Source organism: Panicum virgatum, chromosome 5K, assembly GCF_016808335.1.
Source record: "Panicum virgatum strain AP13 chromosome 5K, P.virgatum_v5, whole genome shotgun sequence".
Taxonomy (NCBI): Eukaryota; Viridiplantae; Streptophyta; class Magnoliopsida; order Poales; family Poaceae; genus Panicum; species Panicum virgatum.
In genome coordinates this window covers 50,943,715-50,970,145 of record NC_053140.1, presented here as the reverse complement: position 1 = coordinate 50,970,145, position 26,431 = coordinate 50,943,715, and the positions used below count along the sequence as shown (strand labels likewise).

The 26,431-nt window shown below is 48.7% G+C and overlaps 4 protein-coding genes across 11 annotated transcripts; 1 reads left to right on the top strand and 3 right to left on the bottom strand.

The window, feature by feature from the left end:
* Nucleotides 1-1,963: 1,963 nt before the first annotated feature.
* LOC120708291 (receptor-like serine/threonine-protein kinase SD1-8) lies at nt 1,964-5,592 on the bottom strand. The gene is made up of 6 exons (XM_039993490.1): nt 4,007-5,592; nt 3,432-3,814; nt 3,133-3,343; nt 2,810-3,047; nt 2,572-2,722; nt 1,964-2,470 (listed from the first exon to the last, which is right to left on the bottom strand). The coding sequence occupies exons 1-6, from the start codon at nt 5,316-5,318 to the stop codon at nt 2,165-2,167; spliced, it is 2,601 nt and encodes an 866-aa protein (XP_039849424.1). The 5' UTR covers nt 5,319-5,592; the 3' UTR covers nt 1,964-2,164.
* Nucleotides 5,593-6,669: 1,077 nt separating this feature from the next.
* On the bottom strand, nt 6,670-14,944 carry LOC120708293 (G-type lectin S-receptor-like serine/threonine-protein kinase At4g03230). 7 transcript variants are annotated; one of them, XM_039993498.1, is made up of 12 exons: nt 14,824-14,935; nt 14,397-14,591; nt 13,805-14,143; nt 13,476-13,655; nt 12,716-12,880; nt 12,083-12,597; nt 11,411-11,512; nt 11,117-11,304; nt 7,825-8,035; nt 7,491-7,728; nt 7,261-7,411; nt 6,670-7,193 (listed from the first exon to the last, which is right to left on the bottom strand). In XM_039993498.1, exons 6-12 carry the CDS (start codon nt 12,594-12,596, stop codon nt 6,894-6,896), a joined length of 1,704 nt encoding a protein of 567 aa, XP_039849432.1. In that variant the 5' UTR covers nt 12,597; nt 12,716-12,880; nt 13,476-13,655; nt 13,805-14,143; nt 14,397-14,591; nt 14,824-14,935; the 3' UTR covers nt 6,670-6,893. The 7 variants fall into 7 exon arrangements, with proteins under 7 accessions (XP_039849432.1, XP_039849430.1, XP_039849429.1 ...); XM_039993496.1 differs by having other exon boundaries at nt 12,083-12,880; nt 12,965-13,655; nt 14,824-14,944; XM_039993495.1 differs by having other exon boundaries at nt 12,083-13,365; nt 14,824-14,944.
* A 2,324-nt stretch (nt 14,945-17,268) lies between these two features.
* LOC120708290 (calcium-binding protein PBP1-like) lies at nt 17,269-18,124 on the top strand. The gene has a single exon (XM_039993489.1). It carries the CDS (start codon nt 17,447-17,449, stop codon nt 17,807-17,809), a length of 363 nt encoding a protein of 120 aa, XP_039849423.1. The 5' UTR covers nt 17,269-17,446; the 3' UTR covers nt 17,810-18,124.
* LOC120708289 (frataxin, mitochondrial-like) lies at nt 18,057-19,903 on the bottom strand. 2 transcript variants are annotated; one of them, XM_039993487.1, is made up of 5 exons: nt 19,426-19,903; nt 18,907-18,979; nt 18,739-18,786; nt 18,548-18,642; nt 18,057-18,346 (listed from the first exon to the last, which is right to left on the bottom strand). In XM_039993487.1, exons 1-5 carry the CDS (start codon nt 19,674-19,676, stop codon nt 18,220-18,222), a joined length of 594 nt encoding a protein of 197 aa, XP_039849421.1. In that variant the 5' UTR covers nt 19,677-19,903; the 3' UTR covers nt 18,057-18,219. The 2 variants fall into 2 exon arrangements, with proteins under 2 accessions (XP_039849421.1, XP_039849422.1); XM_039993488.1 differs by having other exon boundaries at nt 18,548-18,636.
* Nucleotides 19,904-26,431: the final 6,528 nt, after the last annotated feature.

The window sequence follows — 26,431 nt, the reverse complement described above, 5'->3', positions numbered from 1 at the left end:
AGGCGGCGGACCCGTGGGGGGGACGGTAGATGAAATACCGTCCGGGGTGCCCCTGGGCCTGTCCTGGTCGTTAGATCGTATATGTACGGCCAGCGTTCGCCTGGCGGGACTCTGACGCCAGACTGTTGTGCTGCACTGCTGCCGCTGCTCGCCAGCGTGCGCTCGCCGTCGCATGGTGACTTCCGGAGCGTCCTCCAAACTGTCTCTGCTGCTCTCCCATCCAACAGTCGCTTCTGTCAAGACGTATGCCGCGCTTGCCGCAGCAGCAGCACGCCGTGAGCAGCACGCGACGCGCCCCGGGAGGCCTGGACCGGGACTCCTTGATGCAGCGGCGGTCGGGGCTCCAGCGGACCGCGCCCGCGTCGGACTGTGCAGATGGACGGAGATGCCGGTGGCGGTGGTGGTGGACGTTCGATCAGCAGGCGGACGGTGGTTGCCGGGTATTCGAATGGGAAGAAGCGTGCGGCTGCACGGTGACGACGCAGATGACGACGGCGTGCGCGGCATCAAGTATTTGTATCCTCGCCGATTGCGGCGCCGGCCGCGTGGCTTCCGTTCTGCCGCCCGCGTCCGGCCGGCGAAGTACTCCTGTGCAAGGCTGCCACGGCAGGAGATGCACTTGTTGCCTATCCGCCGCGCTCGGCCTCGCCATTGACCCCGAGCCCACGGGCCGCAGTCAGCCACAACGGCGTTGACGCTTAGGCTGCCGCCGGCCCTGCGCCACCGTACAGAACTCAGGAAGGGGACAGCAAAGATGTAGTCCAGCTGCATGGGCACGGGCACGCACGCCATGATCGGTGGGGACTGAGGCAGCTCTGCGAATTGCTCCAAATGTTCGGCAAATTTTCACTATTTTGTGAACAAATCGTTTCCTCGTTGTGTAAATTCAGCATCTGAACGAAGATGCGATTCACATGAGATGTGGTTTTAGATTATTCAGAGTTCGGTGGCAGCGAGGCGTCCGTTGGCTCCAGCCGTGACCCGTGGAGTTGCCGAGCGCCATGCTTTGCGCCTGCAAGCGATCCCCGTCAGTCACCGAAGGCGATGGGCATATGGCCTTCAGCCGGATCGCGGCGGCCGAGAGGATGGGCGCGAGGAACATGTCGAGGGCAGGATGCCAATGGTGACGTGCAGCATAAGTACGGAACGTCAGAGGAGCTCGGGATCGCCGTCGACATTACTGCGGCAGCTCACGGTGGAGATCATGCCGACGGCGCCGACGAGCCGTGCCGCCCTGCGTGCACCAGCACGGTGGACGGGGCCTGGAACGCGTGCGCAGCAGATTTTGAGCTCGCGTTCGAGGCCGTGGCAACGAGGTCCTGGTCCACAATCCCGGTGAGGTGGCCAGCGGCGTGAGGCGTCTGGACTTTGGGGGGACGGGAGATGAAATACCGTCCGGGGTGGACGGTATTTCAAATACCGTCCACCCCCTGGACCTTTTCTGGCCGTTAGATGTATATGTGCGGCCAGCGTTCGCCTTTGGATTTCGTAAGAATAGCGAAGGCCCTTTCCTCCTTCCTCTTGACTGTCGTTGACTCGTTGTCCTCGACCTCGCGCTAAAGCTCCGAGCCTCCGCCCTCCGATGACCGGCGCGGCGGCGCCATGGCCAGTGCCCAGGGCGGTCCGAGGTGTTCTGGCTTCTGCGGTATGCCTGCCTCCGGCGACGGCGAGCGCCTTCAAAAGGACGAGGAGGAGGCTACTACCTGGCTTCTTCGACCGCGGCATTGACTCCGACGCCAGACTGTTGTGCTGCCGCCGCTCGCCAGCGTGCGCTCGCTGCCGCATGGCGACTTCCGGAGCGTCCTCCAAACGATCTCTGCCGCTCTCCTATGGCGGCTGTAACCCGCGCCGGCGGGCGGCGGCGCTGTGGGTGAGATTCCCCCCCAATGGTTTGTGGAGAAAGCAACGTGGTCGGCACAGCGCACAGAGGAAAAAAAAAGAGACGTAGCGCTGAACGCTCACATGAAGTCGAATGCAGTAGCTTATCAACGCAGCAATCTTTACAGACTTTTCGATCGAGCTTTACATGGAAGAGTGGCCATTGGACTTGAAACAAACAAAGGGGAAAAAAACAAAAAAAATACAGACAAAATCTGACGCTCAATGCAATTCTCGCTTGACCAAGAAAACATTAAGGAGAAACAGAAATCTGCACAGTTCCAAGCTACCTCGGCTCTAGTCTGGTCACCGTCACGTAGTTGGCGGTGGCGCTCCGGGTCCGGGACGACTCCGTGTCCGACGACGTGCTCATCCCGGGGTTCACTCCGGGCTCGACGGGCTCCGGGAGCGCCGTGTTCTCGCTCGCCAGCATCGTCACCACCGACGACATCAGCGGCCTGTTCCTCGGCTGCGCTTCGACGCAGAGGAGCGCGACCTGGACGCACCGCACCACCCTGCTGTGGTGGAAGCTGCCGCCCAGCGCCTCGTCCAGCAGCTCCAAGCTCCTCCCTTCTCGCCACAGCATCCACGCCTGAAAATCCACCAATAGCATATGAAGGAATGGCTTGGCTATTCAAAATTCAGGAGAAGAAAGGAAAAAAAATTAGACAAGTCTTCTTGCTTGCTACTTACGTATCCTAGGAGGTTGACATCGAGCTCGGGTTCGTAGGAGCCACGGTTCCTCTTGCCGGTGATGATCTCCAGCACCAGCACGCCGAAGCTGAAGACGTCGGATTTTATCGAGATGAGGCCGTCCATGGCGTATTCCGGAGACATGTAGCCACTGAAAAACTCCGAAAATTCAGCTCAAAGATCCAACTTTCAAAAAGAATTGAAACACACATGAGAGCTAGCGAAGGACACTACTCACTATGTCCCGATGACCTTTCGGGTGTATGCGGTTGTCTGGTCACCTCCAAACATCCTAGCGATCCCAAAGTCTGAGATTTTGGGGACCATGTTTCTGTCCAGCAACACGTTGCTAGCCTTGAGGTCCCTGTGGATGATCCTGAACCTCGAATCCTCGTGCAGGTACTGCAGGCCCCGCGCGATCCCCACGATGACGTCGAACCGCTTCTGCCACGTCAGCAACCTGCCCTTCGTCTCATCTGCGTAATGCGTGGACCGCCGTGAATCACCTGCTCACCTGACCTCGTACGGATCCAAGGTGCTCCTGTGTAGAAATGGACTGACCGAAGATGAAGGTGTCGAGGCTCTGGTTGTGCATGTACTCGTACACGAGCATCCTCTCGTCGCTGTCGATGCAGCAGCCGAGCAGCCTCACGAGGTTCCTGTGCTGCAGCTTGGCGATCAGCTTCACCTCGTTCATGAACTCCCGCGCCCCCTGCGTCGATCCCTGGCTCAGCCTCTTCACCGCTACCTGCTGCCCATCCTCAAGGACTCCCTGCCATGGATTCGTCGCAGGTCAGTATAAGAAATGATGTGGAATAGTCGGCGAGCTAATTTTACTGTACTAAATTGTTTTCGTTTACCATGTAAACAAGGCCAAATCCGCCTGCTCCAATCTTCTTGTGCTCCGCGAAGTTGTCCGTGGCGACCAGGATCACCTCCAGATCGAACAATGGAAGGTCGACATCTTTGCCGGCGTATCCCATCTCGCCCGACGCCTCGTCAGGCTGCTGCTGACCCCGTGCTGGGCTCAGCGAAGGATGGCTCCTGGGCTGCCTGTACGGAAGCGCAAATTCTCCGGTAGTGCTCTGCTGCACTGACGCCATGCCGTCGCTGTCACGCTTCTTCCTCCCCTTCTTCATCCAGAAACAGCAGTAGCCAACCGCTGCCAGCAGGAGAAGTACACCGGAAATGGTCGCGACGACGATGATGATCAGCTTGCCCTTGTGTGAGCGCTGGTGGTTATCTGCAACCAATGCAGGAAATGGTCAGGCGTGATGCGGGGCAATGAACAGCCGGTCTAACACTGGAAGGCTTCATGGAGTACCTGACTAGAGTACTTCAAAAAAAGAGAGTGCTTAATAAAGATTGTAAAAAGCAATCCAAAATTGTAAGTTTGAAGTGCAGAATCGAGAGAAATTCGAATCGAAACCAGAACCTGCTGCGGCCTTGAGGGCGTCGATGTCGGCCTGGGCGAGCCGAATGTACACGTCCTGCACGACGATCGGGTACTGCCGCATGTCCAGCAGGTCGACGGTCCAGAGGACGCACCCGACGCCGTCCCCGCCGCTGTTGTTGGCGGCGGCGTACGCCCCGCAGCTGCAGTTGCCGAGGCACGCCTGCCGGCACTGGTCCAGCGTCATGCCGGCGTACACCGTCGCGTCCGTGGCCTGCGGCAGCTTCATCCGGTTCACCACCCAGAACCCGTCGCCGCCGCCGCCGTCGCAGCTCAGGCTGGTGCTCCGGACGCACCCGCCCGACCAGTCCCGCTGGCCCCACTGGTCCGGCGACCGCGGCACGAACCCCGGGAGGCAGCTGCAGACCGGGGAGCGGTCGGGGTCGCAGTACCCGAACGCCCCGCACTTGGCGTACAGGTCGCACTGGTCCGTCGGGTAGTACCAGAAGCTGCTCCACGCGCCGTTGTTGAGGGAGAAGCGCTTCAGCTGCGCCGCCGCGCCGTCGACGACGAGCCGCGACAGCAGCGACGGGTCGCGGATGAAGTAGCTGTAGTAGGTCTCGTCGGCGCTGTACACGACCCGGAAGGTGAAGGCCTGCGCCTTAAGGTACGGCACGCCGGTGAGGATCTCGCCGTTCCACGGCCCGCTCGTGTAGATCCTCTTCGCTCCGCGGAGGAGGAAGAACTGCGGGAGCCCGCCGACGACGAGCCTGAACGTGACGTCGCCCGGCGACGGGTCAGATGGGCTGCGCCACGCCGTGATGTTCCGGGCGATGCCGGCCCTGGCGTCCACCCCGAGCTTCATCCCCGGGAGCAGCGTGTCCGTCGGGTAGTCGAAGCTCTGCCACGCCACGCTGCGGTCGGAGCCGCTCCCGTCGGCGCTCAGGACGAGGTTGCCGCTGTCCAGGAGCTGCGCGGCGGCGCGCGCGGTGACGTTCCCGGCGGTGGGCGCCGCGGAGGACCACACGGTGCCGTTGTTGCCGTCGAGGATGGCGAGCCGGCCGGCGGCGGTGAGCTGGAGGGCGGCCGGGGAGCTGCGCACCGGGCTCTGGCGGTTGGCGACCCACACGACGGTCGTCGGGCCCGGGATGCTGGCGTACCAGATGCCGAGGTACGTTCTGCCGCCGGCGCCGTCCGGGCTGAAGAAGCCGAGCGCGTAGACGCCGCCGGCCGAGACGATCGTCTGGTTGCCGGTGAGGGTCGTGTTCCGGTAGATGCTGTCGGTGGATGCCGACGGGGTGAAGGCGGCGGCGGCGGCGAGGAGGAGCAGAGAAGAGAGCGTGCGTGGCCTCATGCTGTCTCCGGCCCGATTCCCGAACGGGGGCGCCAAACCTGCCGTTGACCTCTCCTCTCACGGCATGGCCTTATGACTTTCCCTTTGTGAGACAGCCTGCAGCAGTCTGCACGGGCGGGTGGCGGTCGTCGTGCCCACAAGACGGCAGGAAATGACCGCGGCGGCGGCGGTGTGAGAACGCGAGGCTGTTCGCGCATTTGTTACGCCCACATGGCCACGTCCATGGCGACGGCTGCAGGTGCAGGCGAGCAGCGGCAGCATATGAAGCTTGGTCAACGGCTCGACGCTCGCGAGCAGGGGCAGCTAGCTGGCGCCGGCCGGTCAGATGCCGCGCACGCCGCCGCCAACAAACCGGCTACGCACGGCCGGGCTTGCAGGCCGTTGGATGGAAGGTCAGCCTGGGACCAGCTTGGGGTTGCGCGTGCAGCGCCCTTGCACAGGGATACACAGAAACAGTGCGGCTCTTGTTTGCAACTACAAAGCCATGCTCACGGGTCGGATGCAACTTGCAAGTGCAACTAGGCATATCTTATTGCTCTTGACCACGAGAAGATAAATTTATTGCAACTACGAGTATACGACACGACAAACCTAAATAAAAAATAATGCGCGCTCTGGGTGTGTGGATCTAGCTCAGTTCGTAGCTGGAAGCCTGGAGTGCAGGCTGTTTAACGTGCCCAACAGGCAACAGGCCAGAGCACTCTGAATTGTTAACTGTTCACCCGCGAATAGCTAAAAGCGTGGCCTTATCTATGCCATCGTCATGCTGTAAATTGTACTCGAGTCAAACAAGAACCAATCAAATCTCAAACCATCGGTGTCATGCAACTGATGGTTTGATCCACTTGCACACATTTGAAACACTTGTTTTTTTGTCAACTGTGTGCAATAAATGGAACACACCCCTTAACTCTCTGCACCAATCAAAAGTCAAAAACGAAGGATAGATGCATATGAACAAGCCGCGGCTGGCATCGTCCCAGTCATCCTCTAGATAATGGGTGATCCCCATCAGCAAAAGTATTTCTGGCGATTCAGTTGTTGTTCGGATCCGCAGGTGTTGAATTTTGACCAAGGAGACTGAAGCGATAATTGGAATTCAGAACCAAACTGTGAGCAATTGTCCTTTGAATTGAAAAGCAAGACAGTAACAGCTACTCTACTCTGCTGGAAAATTCAGTACCAACAACGGGAAGTTGGCATTGTGATTTCCGAAAGCCAAAAAGTCCTCAAAAGCCATAAACACCCTGCCATATGCTTTTCAGCTTCTGGCTTTTAGGGGCATTTGATTTTTGGACATCCTGAAAGCTAGTAGTCCAAAAAATGCTCAGAAGCCCAAACAAACAGGGACTGAGTCACCGCAAGAGTCCAATTAATATTTGGATATCCAAAGTTTTGCTCCAATTGAATCCAAAAGTCCATACACAGCCTTTTTTGAGACAAAAATTCCATACACAGCTTGGATGTCAAGGATATGGATATCCACATCTAAAAATGAGTGAAATGCAAAGGGAAAAAAAAATGTCCGGCTGGACTTTGGATTCTCAAAATCCATTCCCACGTCCAGAGACAATATTATCTACCATCCAGATTGGTGATTGTTATTTCGTTCAGGGAAATGGATTCCTCATGGACAACAGTTTCGGATGGAAGCACAATGGAGAGGAAAGCAGGTTGTCTGGGATCTGGTATGGTGATGCTCTCACTAGTAAGCATAGATGCAACCTCGTTCATCGTGGGCCGATCAGAAGCCTTCTCCTGGACACACATCAGGCCAATGTGAATGCATCTATGTACCTTATGCTCGGGACATGCACTTCGGTATGATGGATCAATGAGATCAGACCATCTATCTTCTTTCCATAATTCCCAAGCCTGAACAAAAATCCAGTTTCAGTATCACATAGTGCATCATAAATTACGAGAAGATACTTTTGCTCACATGGCCAAGCAGGTTAAGTGACTGGCCACGTTGGTGCGATCCTGCATTTCTTGTTCCACTGATGATCTCCAAAAGTAGCACACCAAAGCTGAAGACATCAGACTTAATTGAGAAAATGCCTTCCATTGCATACTCGGGAGCCATATAACCACTGAAAGAATAATAGTCCAATCAATTCAACATTTAGTTGTCCATATACACCATCGCAAATTAAAGAATCCAGAACTTACAATGTACCAACAACTCTGTTCGTATTAGCTTGAGTTTCATTGGAGCCAAATATTCTTGCCATGCCAAAATCAGAGATCTTAGGGTTCATATCACTGTCCAACAGGATGTTGCTTGCTTTCAAGTCCCTGTGAATAATTCTTAGTCTAGAGTGCTTGTGAAGATAGAGAAGACCGTGAGCAATTCCTTCAATTATATGCATTCGCATTGCCCAGTCAAACACCGCTCTTCTTGATTGTTCTTCATGAAAACAAAGTAGATTCATTCATTTGAGAAAAACAGAAGAAGAAAAAAAACTACAGAGCAGGAATGCTAAGAAAGGAAGAGAAAACAGACCAAAGAGGAAGAAATCCAAACTTTTATTTGGCATATACTCATAGATAAGAATCTTTTCTTCCCCTTGAATGCAGCAGCCTAAGAGCCTAACCAAATTTATGTGTTGAAGCTTGGCTATCAGCAGGACCTCATTCTTAAACTCAACTAATCCCTGTCCTGAATTTGCTGCAAGTCTCTTAACAGCGATGTCCTGACCTTCTGATAAATTGCCCTGAAAAATGGTTTCAAGAGTATCCAATATTGGAAACAGAAGATATGTCTTGAAAGACTTTCAAGGAAAATAATTGAATTCTATGGAGCTTACTCCCCTAGGGAAAAGCTATATATTTAAACAGTTAGATCAAATTACTGTTGACTCTTAAATTTCGCATTCTACAGATCAAGAAAGGAAGATTTTTTTTAGAAACTCAATGCCGTAGGAAGCAGAAAAATGGTCCTGAGTCCCAATTCAAACAGAATGATGTAGGGATGTCAATTGAGTATGCCGCCTGCTTATTTTGCCTGTGGCCAGGGCCCACTGCCACATCTAGCATAGAATTTGCTCATCGCCTATGTCTGCCATCTATGGGAATGCCTACCAGGTCAATACCTCACAGTTGCAACTTGCAAGGAACTGGGCACAGATAACAGCATAGGTATTTTCAAAAAAAAAACAGCATAGGGGGTCTAGGCATCTAGCACCAACGGTACAAGATACCCGGGGAGAAAAATAGAATCAATATCACGTACTGTAGGTTTTCAAACTACAAGATAACGTTACATGTCTATATAAACTTGATAAGAGTAAATTTCAGACAACATCACTTTTATGTCCTAAACTTTTGCAAATCGACACCTTTTAAATCCATTCACAAAAATGCACAAACTTTGCCATAATATCACAAAACTCCTTTTTTTTCCTAACACCATTAGCTTGAACATCAATTGATACCCCACACCCATACATAAGGCACCAAGTTTTATGTGAACGGAACTACTACTTTTTGTCTTGCAAGCCTGGGTTTGTTAGTTGAAGTTGAAACCAGCAGTGTTAACTAAAAGTATATGTGGTGATACGCAGATACGGGTCTGTATTTCTGTCAAATAAGTTACAAAAATTGCAGATTTGCAATATGTGATAATTTTGGACCACACAAGTTTTTCTCTCTCTTAAATTTCCTCTAAACATGTCTGCAGGCATATAAATGGGCACTAAGGCTGCGGAACATTCCTATGGCCGCTGCGCATCTCTCTATTTTCTTGGCCATGAATATGCCTGAGAGCATGAGCCTGGGAATCAAGCTGCTTGTAATAGGGTGTTTACACATGTAGCCAGTGCATTGAGTATTATTGGGAGGCTTGCTATAATTAATGTTGGGAACAAAGATCCAGTATGATGCTGGGAAATTTAGGAAACTATTGGTGTTATGGTGCAGTAGGAAGGAGCAAGTGATGGAGTTGGGGTGAAGGAGAAACAAGCAGGTGTAAGGAGCTAGAATAGGATTAGATATGAATGGGGTATGGGGAGATTACAGAACATTGAAGGTGTTAATATTGAGTTGCATGCACCAACCAATTCAACTTAAAAGCTTAAGATGATGGGAAGAAGTGGGTAATTTACTTATACTTCAACAGTTAAGCAAACCCTGTTTGTGTAATGATTTACCAATTTCAGATAATGCAAATTACCTCATATTTCTCCATCTTCGTACACATCATAAACAATTTTGGAGCGTTTATATAAGACTAGAGCATTTTAAGGGCTCCATGTTGAAGTATGAATTGCACACCTCTCCCTATCAATTTAAGCTTTTGGGTTGAATTGGTCTGTGCATGCAATCAATATGGTATCAGGGACAGAGGTCTCGAGTTCGAATCCTGGCGGGCGCAATTAAATAAAATAATTGTAGCTGACTTCTAATTTCCACGTTTAAGGCCTGAGAGAGCCTACACGTGAGGGGGAGTGTTGAAGTATAAGTGAATTCCTCACATCTCTCTATTAGCTTAAGCTTGTGGGTTGAATTAGTTGGTGTATGCAACTCAATACTCCCAACACCTCAATTTCAGCTATCGTGAGGCTCATTAGATCTAACTATACAACAACAACAACAACAACATAGCCTTTTTTCCCAAGCAAGTTGGGGTAGGCTAGAGAAAAAATCGGGTGTTATTCTGCCCTCTAACACCCGGATTTTTTATTACACCATCATTACTCGGAAATTTATGTGAAGTAATATTAATTCCAATATAAGCCAATTGCAAGTGTAGTATAAACAAAAAAACAGGTGTCATGAGGCCTTAAAACACATGGATTTTTCTTATCTCATATTCAGTATTCACCGTCCCAAAATCACAATACTTGGTACACATTTGAGGCAGCAGGATTCATGTGTTGGAGCCCTCAGAAATACCCCAACAATTTACCGTAACATATCCGCTTACATATCAATATTCCCGTTTTGCTATCAAGTTACTCCTGGTTATCACTTTTCAAGAAACAATTTTTAACAAGAACTACCCGGTAGATGCTTGAACCTTGAGGTATCTGCTCGATATTTTGGTTTCCCACATAAACAACCACAGGAAGAAAGACAAAGAGAGGCAGACATAGGTGATGTTGTGCTTTTGGGCAACAAGTTATTTTTTATTTTAAAGAGACTTGTTAAATTAAACTCGGCATATCTTTTCCATCGTAATGGTCTTGTCCACCAACAAATGACTCCAGTATTCGTTCCAACACTCTCATTAATAGGTCTAAGCATGTCTATTCTTCAATATCTAATAGTAATATTTTGAATGGTTCTTACTTAAAAATCCATATGAGGAAAGGAACAAAAGTTAACCTAACAATCTTTTTTACAGGACCTAACAATCCCAGTTTCCATAAGTAATTTGCATTGCACAAGGGATTTAATATAGAATAGTATTAATATTTTGAAAATTAATTGTTATTTCTTGTCAATCAGAGTTGTATACCCTTTGTACACTTCAAATGCACAACACCATAAAAGAAAAGTTCCAAAGGGGGTTTCGCCTGCCAGGAACAAGCAGAGTATACATGGATGGATCCAACATACATCTCTCCTCTCTACTATGCTCTCCAAGTTTTCTCCCTTGCAAATATGACTCTTCCAAATTAACCGGGTAGGTGTGGCAGGGGCCTAGATTACTGTGACTTGACTAAAAATACTGCAGATGCATATTTAAAGCTTCGTTATAATTAGCCCACTTTTCCTTCAACACAAGTGAGTTAATGTTGAAGAACATACCTCCTGCATATTCGAGAAAAAAAAAATGTTGAAGAACATACTACCTTGTACACAGGACCAAACCCCCCTTCTCCAAGTTTATTCTGAGAAGAAAAATTGTTGGTAGCATTTGCAATTTGGGGGAATGAAAACAACACTAAGTGTGAACCTGCATCCTCACTCTCCCAAAGTTTGATCGCACTATCCGTATCCAGAGCCATCAAGGAGTGGTGAACATGTAGGTTCCCTTTCCCTGATTCATTAAAAAAAATCATACATCAATAATACTGTGCACATTAATGACATGAAAATTTTCCATCTGTTAGCAGTAATCAACTTATGACGAATTATTTTGTCACCTCTGCTTCTATGTTGCCTTCGCCAAAGAAAATATGAAAGGGAGCCAAAGCAAAGTAATGCAATGGTAGGAATAACGCCAGCCATCCAGAGCATTTTGTGACCTGAGAGGAAAAAATAGCTATTTGTTTCACTTGATTCCCCAGCATTTCCAAGTTTTCTAAAATTATCATCAATCAAATCAAATTTTCAAGCAACTAGCTCAGTCGTCCCATAGTATATGAAACTCTCTCCAGTCATGAAAAAATGTTGTCTGGTGCATGGAGTCAACTATTCAGCTTGAACATTTCAAAACGGTACGAGTAGATTGTTGCTATGTCTTAGGGCCTGTTTTGGCATAGCACCCACTCCAAGAATTTCTGAAAATGGTAACTCCTAGGTCCAGAAATTCTTGGAGCCGGAGCTGTGCGCATATTGGGAGTATATAGATGAGCCATGTTCTTATTTTGGATTAAACGTAAAATTTTAAACCAATTTAATTGATCAAACAAATTCTAAATTCTGCATGGATCTGGAAACTGCAGCTGTGCCAAACAGGGCATTATCAATATATTGCTACATAACTAGAGGTCAAAGTTATGTTTTAAAGGTGGGACTGGTGGTCCCAAACAAAACTTTTGCGGACAGGGAGAGTAAATTGCAGCTAGGATCATCCTACAAAGTAAATATGTTACCTGATTTACCCCCAAAGGATAATTCTGAGTAAGCCAGACGAAGGCATATTGTTCCTGCTCCATCCCCATAATAAGCATTTTGCAAGTTCATAAGATCAACATACCACAAGCTGCAGCCTTCCGATTCTGAATAAGCATAAGCTGTGCAAGAACAGTTTCTCAAGCATGCAAGTTTACATTCTGTAAGGCCTACCACAGGCAGCTTCCTTCTATGGTCAGGAAGTCGCATATTAGGTATCTCAAGGAACTGGTCAGTGCTACATTGCAGTCCAATGACCCTTCCACACCCATCCCTGGCGTATCCGTTGGTATGTGCTACTATGTTTCGTGGCTCAAATCCTCTTAAACATGAACAATTGGACACTGGATTGTTGTTGCACACACCAAAAGGTCCACATAGGTTAGGCACTTCGCAAGTACTTGGATGTTTCCATAACAAACTCCACGACTGTGCTTGGGAATCAAACTGCATGATGCTTAATGATCCAGTTGAATTCAACACAATCTTTGTCATCCTGTCAGATGGGTTAGCGGAGTATGTGCAAGAGATATCACTGGTATGGTTATTACATCTGAAGAAAATAGGGATATTTGTAAAAAGTTTAAGTTCTGGGATGAGAGAAAACATGTCACCGTTCCAGATTCCACTGGTCCAAAATGTATGCCCGCTCCACCAGATAAAGAGTTGTGACAACCCAATAGGATCAATTCCAAGATTGTAGTTCCCCACTGCTGGGTCACCACTGCTCCTCCATGAAGTAAGCGATTGGTTTGTTCCACCAAGCCCAATCTTCATTTCTGGAAGCCATGTATCAGAAGGATAGTCAAAACTCTGCCATATGTACCTTGATTGGTTAGCCATACTACTCATGACAAGATTACCAGAATCTAGGATTGTGGCCTTTGTGTCTTTGGCTCCCAACCCATAAGCCACTATAAATGATCTGCCACCATGTGCAATCACCAGATTTCCACTACTATCAAACATAAGGACTCCTGAAGCATCTAATAGCGGATACCCCCGGTTAGCTACCCATACAATTGTTCTTTCTGCTGAGTTGTTGTACCAAATACCAACATAGCGGTAGTTTGAAGCTCCAGGGAAGAAACCAAGCACAAATCTCTTTTCCATGGATACTATGGTCTCCCCATCTGGAAGTGATTCATTTGCAAAGATGCTGTCTCTTCCTAAACATCTTGTTGTCCAAACGGACATAATTAGGAAAGTAACAACTCTTACGAAGCAGCTACTTGTCCAAAACATTTTCTTCAAGCACAAGAAGCTAGTTGTGAAGCACAATAAGTAGGTGTCCTTGTAAGCCAGTTTGAAGCAAAGAGAACTAAGGCAGGGGCTGGAATGATGAAGTGAACAATACAACCATTACTCACATACCTCAAGATCCAGCCAAATCCGTTTAAAAAATAAAGATCCAGCCAAAGAACAGATCAAGCGGAAACCATGGAAGCAGAGTATTTCTTCTTCTGCAGTTCCATGAAAATAAGTACTAGTAGAGTCCTCTGAACAACCATACACGGGACTTTTCAGCTTGAACTTTCCACGGTGGTATAAAGTCTACGTTGCAGTCAACACATAGAAACGAAATTAATACTTGGATGGGACTCAAAAATCAATATCAGCCAAGGGTACAAGACAATGAAAATGGACTAGTGTTGGAATAAATGATGTTGTCTGACTAGGTCAAGGTGTAAGTTTTTCCATACCTCTTTCGATTCTTCCAGGTGAAACTTTCCTGCAATCGCTGTGTGTGGCCCTGTGGGGTGCTGGTGGGCTCTTTTTGGGTGTGGGTAGGGGGTGAAGAAATTGTTCGTGCAGATATCTCCAGCATCATGAACATCCAGAGTTGCCGTTTGAACTTTCCATGGTGGAACTTTGAGCCAACTTTTCAATTGCCAGTCAAGCAGTAGTCACTAGTCAGTGCTTGATAGTGACTGAAAATGTCTATAGCAAGTCAAGGTCCATGCTTGTAATACAGATGATTGGGCAGCCGGTTCTTCCAATGGAGGGGGATATTTTGACAGAGAACTGACAATCTTTAACTCCTGCAATCATACGCCAAATTTTCCAACTGTTTGATTTGACCAAAAACATTCAACCCTATGAACGTTTTGAGAGAAAAAAAAATGCATAGGAGATAAGAAATCGAATAGAGAACAGGTAACTCCAGCTTCCCAGTCAAAAAATTTGAGTACTATGCTACACAGATATTACAAAAAGAACAAGTATTTTTTTTATTAATTCCTGTTAGGTGTGAATTGATGCATCTGGCAGCTATTTGTGGGTCTGGTGAACTACCTCATACCGCTGCTGCTGTTTATGAACCATGAAGTGTTGGTTAAATGCCGAGATACCATCGCCAGACATTTGGCCAAGTGGAATCCCGGCTTTCAGCCCTTTCTTGAAATAGAGAGAGAGAGATTTCTCTTCTTCCTCTTCCACCGGCATAGCCATTCCTTTTTAGCGCGATCTGTCATCTTCTTCCTTGGACCCCTTCCAATTTCAGTAACGGCGTAAATGAGCTACCACCGGGAAGTACAGAACAAAAAAAAATAGTATAAAATCATATCTGTAGCAACAATTCTAATTGCGAGCATCGCGTCACAATATCTTAAATCATGCCACTAATAAATCGGTGAAATAATTCACTCCAACGCATCCTGAGACGGTGAGACCTCCGCCAAGAAAATGATGAGACAAGACTGCCACTACCAGCTTAGCTCACCTCCGTCGCAGGCATTCTGGTCATGACGGAGTCGGTGCCCACACGGCACGGCTGCGCCCTGGCCCTGCGCAGGCGGCGCGACTGGGAAGACCGAAGACCTCGCCTGCTCCATCGGCGTCACTGCGTTATTCGTCGACGGCCCATCCGTTCTCATCACGGCACGGGAACTGCCTCAAACCGGTCCGGCCCGGGTCCGGTTTGGACCGGTAACAAACCGGCCCAAATTCAAAATTTAAATTTAAATTTAAAAAAAAGAAAAATTCTCAAAAGATTCTTAAAAATACTTCAAGGTGCGACGAATTTAATGGTGTCAAATTTTCTCAAAAATTCGTTCATTTAGTATAGTTTGCGGGGATTTGAAGTTAAACAAAAAAAGCATGCATACAAAAATATACTAATACAATGTAAAAATAGTAAAAAAAGAATTGGGAGTTCATTTAGACTAAAACATGTTATACAAATATTCATTTAGTATATTTTACGGGCATTTGAATTTAAACCAAAAAAAGAAAAAAATTGAATTTGGCCGGTTACCAGTCAAACCGACCGGTTACCAGCCAAACCGGCCGGAATACCGGTCAAACCGGCCGGAATACCGATCAAACCGACCGGTATACCGGTACGAACCGGTTGTACTGCGAAATTTGAATTTAAATTTGAATTCCACCGGTACCGACCGGTTTCCGGCCAAACCGGACCGGTATACCGGTACCAGACCGCACCGGTTTGGCCGGACCGGTCGGTAAATAAAACCCTAGATCCGAAACCGACTAGGGCCCATGATACCGCAGTCAACAAAATTGGCCCAGGGTCAGCTAAACCACAAGACAGCTAGGCCCCCGTTTGGAGTGGGCTCAGGCCGGCTGTTTATTTTGAGAGCCCGCCTGAGTAGAACTACTGATTAATGAAAAGAGTTCGGCCATAAACGAGCATGAACGCAAATATTAAGAGTCGCTCGTGTGACTGGCAGTTAAATCATCACACAAAATTTAATAACTATCTTTTATTCTAAAACAATTGTTGGAACAATTGTTATTGTTCATGCAACAAATTAAAATTATTCCGGAAAAAAAATTGTTCCGAAATAAATTTGACTGATTTTCACAAGTGGGTTTATTTGTTGGATCCGTTTTGACCCAAAACACTGAATCAGGAGTGGGAGGGGCGCGTACTGCTCGGAGTAGCCCCCAGCAGTAATGGCAAAGATCGTGATAAGAGCAGAGTTTGCTATTTATGTGTCAACCCTGTTATTTAGGTAAGTACAGTGGTGGTCATTTTTCTATTTTTTTGGCTAAGTTCCTCTCATCTCTTTGCCTTTAGTTTACCGCTTCCTACATCTTTCCTTGTTTAAGATGATACTTTCTATGTCCCATTTTTATCGTCAATATTTTTACTTACTGAAATTGCGGATCCAATATTTTGTAAGCAATATTGATTTTATATTTTCACGCTGATTTAATATTTCTTTATTCAACTTTTTTTTAATTATGACTGGTTGGTCAATATTTTACAAGAAGCATTGATTAAACACTTTCCTGTTGACTCAACTTTTTCATTGATTTATCATCTTATAATTTAAAATAAATATATTTTTCTTTTTAGATGACCACTACTAATAAGCTAAGTAATGATCCAAACTAAATACAAATCCCAAAGGGAAGCAGTTTCCACCATATTTCATTGGAACGAGTTGCAGGCAGCAAGCACGCTCAAAGGAGCGGTGATGGGCAAGGACGAGAGGACTGCTCTAGTGCTCTTTATTGCCGTTTTCAGCAACTTCAGCTTCGTGAAAAAGAAGGCACGCAATTACAAACGATGGCGAAAAGCACTAGGAAAAGATTATTTTGCTTTCTTAGCGACGGCTTTCTTCAATTCGAGTAGCCTGGGCGAAACCAAGCCCGAGATTGCTTCATGGCAAATATGCTGCAATTGACAAGGAACCGTAAGCAAAATCCAAAATCGAGCAAAGCCTTGAACGAAATTTCCTGGGAATTATGTCAGAAGACCGTTCCATAGTGCAGCCTCATCGGTTCATACTTGCTAGGTTGATTCAAACTTGTCTCCTGTCTTGGAATCAAGGCAGCAACAATATCCCTTGCTCGTAGTCAATTAGTGGCCTGACACTTTGGGCCCACACGTGACACCGTCTAGGATCCTATCATGAAGGATCAATTAAAAAAAACGAGAAACCAACGCCACCTTCGGCTCTTCCCCGCTTCATTTGTTAACCAGCCACCTTGACCTGCTTGTGTTCATACACAACTTTCCATCACCGCCCTTATCCATTTCTTATGTGATAGTTAAGCCCCTGATTCACAAGTCCACTGCAAAAAGAAACATGACCCATTCAAGCAACTAGTCGTGGAAGCCAACTCTGTCCCTGTGTGCTATTTCGCAGAAACCAAGCGAAAACCGCCGGATGCAGCAATCGCCAGGAGGAGCAAAGCCTGCAATTACCTGTACTTCGGTTGGCATGCAACGGGGAGACTGCTTCCAAGAAGCTCATGGACTCCGAGATCTCCTTCCACCATCCCCTTATATAAACTCCTCTTCCTCCATTGCCCATCAACCACAATCCCACGCATAATTCTTGCCATCTATTCCCAGATCTTCGATCTTCACCATGATCTCGCGGGATAATTCCAGTATGGGCTCAGACAAGAGCTCCTCCGTGCAGTTTCAGGATTTCCTGCCGTTGATGGCGAGGAAGCTCAGCGTGGAGGGGCTGATTCAGGAGCTCTGCAAGGGGTTCCAGCTGCTGATGGAGCCCAGCAGGGGCAAGATCACCTTCCAGAGCCTGAAGCGGAACGCATCCAGGCTCGGACTAGGTGAGTTCCGGGATGATGAGCTCCTGGATATGATGAGGGAAGGGGACCTGGACGGGGACGGAGCGCTGGACCACATGGAGTTCTGCATTCTCATGGTCAGACTGAGCCCGGAGCTGATGGAAGAAGAGGCACACAGGGCGTTTGACTTTGAACACTGATGCAATTTGATCCTTGTTTCTTGAATACAACAGAATACAGTGATTTGTCGTCAATTTGTTTGTCCAACTCCATTGTGGTTCTGAATTTTGAAACTCAAATGTAGTCTAACAGACTGACATTGCTCATATTATAGGATTCTAACACAAGGTAAAAGAATAGGCTATAGAGTGCCACGAGGATTCACTTTGCAGTCACTGCATGTAAGACCACTTCATCTCTAGTCTATCAATACAAAGATACTATGTATTGTGATCAGCAAAGGGAAGTTATTTATTCCAAAGTGTGCAAATGTGTAGAACAACAAAATTTTGTGATAAACCATATTACAAGAGTGTTGTCCACCACATACTTTACCTCAAGCACACTACTCTCCGTCTAATCTAGATGTGTGGCATTTCCAGTGATATTATTAAAGTTCTACTGGGGTACCACAGAGCTCACCAATCTCCTTTTCCAGAAGCTGCACAAGATTTGCTCCAGTCCGTTTGTATATCCAACCATCTGTTGATGCATCCCAATCAAACCTAGAAGGCCCACTGCATTGATATACAATAACATCTTCACTAAGAATAAGCATGTTATCTACAAGTGCAACACAATATCAACCTTGAGCTTAATAAAGGAGGACGTACACTGTCTATGACAAACAAGAACAAGATAATGACAGTAAAATCCATGTATCTTATACATGCAATTAAACAAATAGCGAATAAGAAACTAAGATAGCATTGTAGTACCTCACAGGTGAAGATAACCAGATTTGTCTGTTTGGTGTTTGCTTGTTTACAACATATGTTCCCAAATCCCCGAGCCTCAATGTCAAAACCTGATTCTGGAATGTCAGAGTAAAAGAAGGATGCATCAATAATCCAATGTATGAAGACAAATAATAGTAAGAAACGATGCCCCATCGCTAGTTGTAACTAACCCCGTAGTCAATGTCGAAACCATCCATTTGAATGGAGTCACCATATTCCTAAAACAGACACAAGAATAACAATATAAGCTAAAGGTATTTCGATTTAATATCTTCAGTCTTCACAGAGAAGCTTTCCTTAAGTGCTAAGACCTGAAGGCCATATCAAAGATTCATTACCTCAAGTTTTTCAAGCAAATCGTGAATCGTCTCATCTGCTAATTTATGAAACTCGTCCTCAGGCATTATCAACCTGTTTAGTGTACACAATCATAAGCACCAACTATCTGACGCGACAAAATAACAAAGATATTACAATGCCAAAATAGACTTATGCATAAAGCATAGGCCAATAAACATACCAAATATCGGAATTTGTATTCTAAATTGCTGCGATCAGCTTATAATCAGTATCCAGCCCAACTCTCCACATTTTAAAACTCTCGCGCGCACCTGTTGATTTCAGCCACTACAATCTCACCCAACAGCCTATTATCCACTATTCCACTGCCACTATATTGACAAAATTGGCAGCGCTCAAGTAACTAATTTAGGCCTATCAATTGTCACAGGTAGACCACAAATCGCAACAAAAATTGCTGTAGATAATTTCTCTATGGCCCTCATTCCCACTTGAAAGCTTTGGAAACTACTCTAGAATGCATCAATGGACTAAGACTGCGAGGTCGAGAAACCAACTTGTGGTCCACCGCAGATGAACCGGGCGCATCTCCAGCGGACTGCGTCGCGGGGCGCGTCGACGAGATGGTCCTCGAAGAGAAGAGGTGAGCCACTGGAGACTCGCCCGACTGCTGCGCCGCGGCAACGGCGGCCGCGAGGGAGCGAGAGGTGGCAGCTTCAGGGAGGCTGGCGGCCCAGAAGAGTTGCTGAGTGCGGGACCGGAGCCGCCTCCCGGAGGTGAGGCTCAGGAGAAGCTTGCGCGACGCCATGGCCGCCGCCGCCGCCGCCGCCGCCGCCTGTGTGTATGTGCCTACTGCCTACGCAGCAACCTTCACAAGTCGGAGAGGTGGCGGCGTGGCGCGGCCCTGCTCCGACGGCCACGGGCGGTGGTGGCGGCACGGCGACGATGGAAAGCTCGCGTAGGGCCGCAATCAGGTCACGATGGCTCCAGCAAGATCCAGTGGGAACCCTAGGCTGCAGTTCCCTGGACGCTGGCCCATCGCGTGCCAAAGTATGGGCCGTTTTGAGCTGGACCCAACCGAGGCATGGCAGCGCAGCCCACCAGCCTTTATTTTGTGTGACTTTCTTCATCATTGCTAGAACTTTATATAGCACCCCTAAAAAAACATATATAGCAAAAAAGGAATTATTTTTTATTTCATGATAACTTTAACATCCCAAAAATCCATAAATTAAATCACACGCTAAGTTATTTTCAAAATTATTTTTCATCGTTGAGCTCAAGACACTCCTAAAGCCCTAAACTCTAAATTCCGGGAATTTTTCCAGTCCCGAACGACCGATGTCCCATCTCCTTTTTCCTCTCCGCGCGACGCGCAGCGTGCCGCCCGACAACGCGCGCGTGGCCGACCAGCCCGCGGTCGCCGCCGCGGATTTCGCTGGCACGCGCACGATCTCTCTTCTCTCTCCCTCTTTCCCTTTTTCTTTTGATTTTTCCGTTTTCCTTTTTCTTTTCCATTTTCTCTTTTCTTTTCTTTTTCCTCCCTCCTCCCTTCTTCTCCCTCCTCTGCCCCGCTCCCGCGCCCCCCCCCCCCGAACGCCGCTCGCTGCCGCGCCCTGCCCAGCCGCGCGCCTTGCCTCCTGTGTGCGCGCCCCGCTCGGCCTGTCCACGCACACGTGCGCGCGCGCGTGCACACGCGCTTGCCGCGCACGCCGCGACGCCCGCGCCGCACCATGGCCGCCCGCCCGCGCGCCGGCCCTGCTCCTCGCCCGCGAATGCACGCACGCGCACCGCGTGTCTACGCTGCAAGCCGCGCCACTTGCTGCTGCCGCCCTGCCTTGACGCTGCTCCCACGTGCGCCGCCTCGCCATCACTGCCGGCCACGCCCACGCACGGCACTACTCGCCGCACCGCCCGTCGTCAACCACAGTGCCGCTGGCCCGCTCGCCAAGCCTGCTCGAGCTGTCCCTTCACCCTGAACCGGCCTCGCTACCCGTGCCGCCGCGTCACGACACGAGCAAGTAGTCGGAGCGCCATTAAAGGCACTCCGCGCCGCTCGCCGGCCGCCACCGCCGCGCTCGACCCTTCCCACCGCCTTCCCGCGGCTATAAAGAGGCCCTGCCCCGCCTCCGAGCTCCGCAACCACCACCACCACGAGCTGCGCCTCCTCCCAAGCCCTAGCGCCGCCGCCGCACGCAACTCTACTCGCCGCCCGCCGGCCACCGTGGACCGACCCCATCGCAGCGTCCCAGCCCGAGCCTAGGTGGGTAATAGGTCCCTCTTGGCGCCCTCCTCCGTTTCCCTCTCCTTTTGGCCGCCACCGAGCTCAACAGCGGCGCCACCCCGGCCGCCGCCGCTCACCGCCGCCCGCCCTAGTGGCCAGGCTACCTCGGGCCGCCTCTGTCCGAGCTGCGGCCAGGTATCAGACCCCCGCACCTCCCCGCCCCTTTCCCCCTCACTCCCGGCCGCCACCGTGGCCCAGAACGGCCGGATTGGCTGCCGCCGACGCCCTAGCACCCCTCCCCTGTTTCCCGGTCGAGAGGAAGGGGATGAAGGGCAGTTTTGCCCTTAAGCCCCTCCCTTTCCGTCTAGTTCCTAAAGAGTCCCTTCCCCTTTTAGCCATTTTGCAAAAGAAACCCTTCCCCTTTATATATTTCAAAATAAACCCTTCCCTCATATAAACTTAATTCTAAATAGACCCCTGACCTTTCCAGAATGGTCCAGATGTTTCCAAAAATTATAACCAGGCCCCTGTCTTCCCGAGAATAATTACAAACAGGTCCCAGACTCCCGATTTAACCCCTAAACCTTCATGTAACCTATCATTTCATGCGCCAAATAACCTCAGATCAACCTGAAACTTTATCATGCCTCTCATGTCATAGTTTTGTCCATGCCATTAGGAAACCGCTCAAAAATATTACTCCGAACTCCATATCTTAATTATTTTCGATTTGAGCTCAACGATAAAACTTTTATTTCTGTTTCTTGATTGTGTGCATGTTTGTATGCATCGTAGATCACGGTGTGAACGAGGGAGAGCCCGCCGACGAACAGTTCTGCAAGCAAGCAAACGAGGACCAGTTCCGCGACCCCGAACCCGAAGGACAGTGCTTCGATCAGGACCTCCTCGAATGCTTCGAAGACGGCAAGTTCAATCCCATCCTTTGATGCATGCTTCTGTCCTAGTTTTTATAAACATAACCCATTGGCCTGTTTTATAAAATTGCATATGTTTTGCCTGCTGAAAACACAGTTGGATAGCCACCCCTTGATTTGTTATAACCATTCCTTGACCACCTAGATTAATGTCTGATCTTGCTTGGACGTTAATCGATGCTAGAACGCTTAGGACCTTATACAACTTGTTTTATAAAGAAAACGTGTGCGTGTGTGTGGGAAGGGAGAAACGTGGAATTTCGAAAGATGAGTCTAGACGGGATGGATGGCATTTCTGTGTGATTTGCCGATTGGTGTGCTCGTGCCTGTGTGGCAGAGCAAGGAAGGGAGATATCCATCTTGTCACCACTAAGGACTGAGTTGGTGTGTCATCTCACCTAACTCCACTATCGTGCAAACCACTCGACCGTTGAATGAGCAACGGCTTAGCATAAACCCCACTAGTTAGTCTGATAGCCATCAGGAGAGCTGAGGGCAACGGGTGATCAAGGAGAAGGGATTAGCTCTGTGTGACTTATGCCCCGGTTAGAACCTCTGTGATAGGTCGATAACCCCTTGGTGCATTCTGTGATGGCTAGTCAGGTCTAGCTAAGGTGGGTAATGGCTTTGTTGGGATCTGCACCGACACTAAGGTGATCGAGTTGCGGTACCCCGCTTGTGGGTAAAGTTGCACACCTCTGCAGAGTTAAGAATCTATTCAAATAGCCGTGCCCACGGTACTGGGCGAGTTACGGTGTGGTCACATAACTAGTGTTTATTTTGGGATGGGTTGGCGTGAGTTGTTTTGGGAATGTGTCTGGCAGTTGTGCCGTGTGCTACGGCGGATGAGGAGTCCGGTAGCAGCTAAAATTTGGATCCTGTGTGGATCAACCCTTTGTGTTACTCGGTATAAGAAAACTGGTTTTGGAAATGTGTTCTTTCAAATGAACCCTTGCATAAAATATTGCTTTCCGCAAAAGTAAACCTTAACCTTATTCTTGATTTACCTTGTGCATTATACACTGTTTATTCCCCCTCCGTGGGTGTGGTTGGACTTGCTGAGTACGTTTGTACTCACCCCATTCTTAATTTTTACAGAGAAAGACCCAGACTTCGTTCCTGACGACGTCGAGTAGGGTACCGTCCTGCACCCAGCTTTGCCTGTGGATTAGTGTCACCCGCAGGAGATACCGCATGGCGCAAGACTCTGATGACCCTCTTTTTATAATTAATGTCGTTGTGTGGATGTGAGTTGTAATCCTCGCGATAGTGGCGCTTCTCTGCCCATTACTGCGTAGAGTTGTACGGTGATGAATCATCTGATGTAATAAATGTGTCATCAGCCTCCTGGGACTGATGTTTGTATCACATTTAAATCTTCTCTTATGAGGGCACGCTTCAATAACCAATACACCCACGCCTACAAAAAAAAAGTACTTATATGAGTTTTTTCAAAAACAAAATCACCATTTGATTCTGTGATTCATACGCATACCTGCAGAGGTTCTGCAGCTTTTTCTTCACAATATATGATGAGACTTATTTCAGTATCTGCTCATGCTTTCACCTTTTCTAACGTAGCAACAAGTGCCCCGGACAGAATTTTAGGTAAAAGGATAAGGAAAGTACCATAGGATGTATCTAAAGATTTTGTTCCTTTTTGTTGGGTGGGGGGGAGGAGTTGGAGAACCGCTGGCTTCTGATTGTTGAACGGCAGTTGCTCGCCCACGACGCGCCACTACGACGCCGGCCGCAGCGCGTTCCACAACCACCGCATCCACGATGCTGCGCTCCCGTTCGTCGCCTGCGCCAACGGCTCCATGCAGAAGGCTCGCTCGCCTTTGGAAGACTCGCTCACCACGCGCGCTTCGCGCCCACGCAAGCCTTGATTGGCTCACCCATTGTACGCTATATATGTAACCATATATGAATGAATACAGTGGTCGTTGATCCAATCTCTCTTCTACATGGTATCAGTGACCGAGTTTTCAACTCTGGAGAACCCGTTCGCATCTGCTTCCGCTACTCCCTCCATGGCTTCCCCTGTTCACTCTTCCTCCTCCTCCGACGATGGCGAGCCCCTTCTTCATCCTGCGCCTGCCACCGTCGTACAAACCCTCTGCATCCGCTCGCATGTGCCGGTCGTGCTCGACCTGGCCGAATCCAACTACAGCCAATGGCGATCCGTCTTCGACTCCACCCTCGGCAAGTTCGGCCTCACCGCGCATGTTACTTCTCCGGCGCCAATCGCTCACCGCGACGCCGAGTGGGTGATGCTCGACCACACCGTGGTCCACTGGATCTACAACACCATGTCGAAGACCGTCTTCGACATTGTCTACCAGCCGCACGCCTCCGCGTTCTCCATCTGGTCCGATGTCGAGGGCCTCTTCCGCGACAACGAACTCCAGCGCGCTGTCCTCCTCGAGGCAGAGTTCCGCAACCTGCAACAAGGCGACATGTCCATGATGGATTACACCACCAAGCTCAAGAAGCTCGCCGACAATCTTCGTGATGTCGGCCAACCCGATGAACGACAGTTGCTCGCCCACGACGCGCCACTACGACGCCGGCCGCGGCGCGTTCCGCAACCACCGCATCCACGATGCTGCGCTAATGGCTCCCGTTCGTCGCCCGCGCCAACGGCTCCATGCAGAAGGCTCGCTCGCCTCCGGAAGACTCGCTCGCCGCGCGCGCTTCGCGCCCACGCAAGCCTTGATTGGCTCACCCATTGTACGCTATATATGTAACCATATGTGAATGAATACAGTGGTTGTTGATCCAATCTCTCTTCTACACTGATCTTGTTGACAAGCAAAAGCTAAGGTTATCATCACCGGATTGTGGAAAGCAAGGGAGAGATAAGCAAAGCGTAAAGTGAGCAGTAGCTCAGTATGAACATCTCATCCTCCCCTTTTTATTTGTTCATCATATTCATTCTACTCGCGATGAGAAGGCGAATATAATATTTCGTGCATGCCACTATGAGGGCGAGCGCATTTCGTGCTCTTCGCAAGAGGATATCGAACCATCCCCGAGAGTGGCAGGACCACCACTGGTCGGGGAATAGCTCGTGCAGGAGAGTGCGATCGATGGAGTGATGGAGCGACACCATCACAGGCAGCACGGTCGTCCCCCTCTTGCTTTCGTCATCAATAGATAGAACAACTCCAACCACGCTTTCTTCACGCTCTGCTGCTGCTGATGGTTCGCACGAAGGGACGCCGACGATGCTGGGAGGCCGGTGTGCCACATTTCTTTTCCGATCGTATTCTACTGATGATTAATCGTGACTTGTGAGGTAGCAGGATCTTTGGACATGCTGGAAGAATATCCGGGTGGAACTTCAGGGGAAGAGACGCTCGTCCTAAGCCTCAACCACCTGATGATGGAAGAACGCCGGACGGCACGGCACCGGACGCCGGTGGTGCCACCGCCCCTGTCGCACCCGCGCCCCCGTCCCCTGCGGGTTAGCCGGTTTGGTGCTCCGCCGTACATGGCGCGAGATCTTTTTTTTTAATAGGAAATGTTCCCTTACTCACTGGCTCTAGGCAAGTCGCCAGATACCAGAGCAAGTACAAAGTCTGGAGCATAATTCATATACATACATGATCCCTTCTCTAAAGTACACCCATAGCTAGCTAGACTATCAGCCACCTTATTACATGATCTAGCATATACAGAGACAGAACAAAAAACAAATTGAGACATCATAAGCTCATGTATCTGCCTAAACAAACATCCATTTGGACTTCGATCAAAGTCTGTTGACATAAGTGCTCTTCCCACAATTGATGCATCGGTTTCTAGTACTATTCTTGTCATTCCCAAATCAGCGGCTCGTTGAAGACTATACTTAACTGCTAGAGTTTCAGCTTGCAAAGCATTTGCAACTCGAGGAAATCTTCCAGCTCCCCCTTCCAGAAACTTACCTTCACAATCCCTGACGACAAAACCCCATCCTCCAGCCCTTGTAGATTCAAAGAAGGAGGCATCCACATTAATTTTATAATGATCAACAGGAGGAGGCTTCCACTTGGGAGCTAGAATATTTGGCTTTGTTATGCACTTGTTTGCCATCTTCTCAAATTCCATCATGTGGAAGGAAACAGAATTACTGATTTCCGCTGCAGTGGCCATCCTTTCACCCACATTCACCTTATTACGCGCTGACCACCAACGCCAAAGCCATATAAACACTCTATTCTGATCCTTTTGCTCAAAATTCAATATTCTCATTACAGTTTCCTTCCCAGATCTGCATTGCTCTAGTTCAGCCCTTATATGCTCCAAGTTCATCATTCGCCAACATTCCTTAGCCATCTTGCATTTGAAAAAATAAGTGGCCACAATCCTCATCTAATCGATAGCACACAGGGCAAACAGTTTCAGTTTTTACTCCTC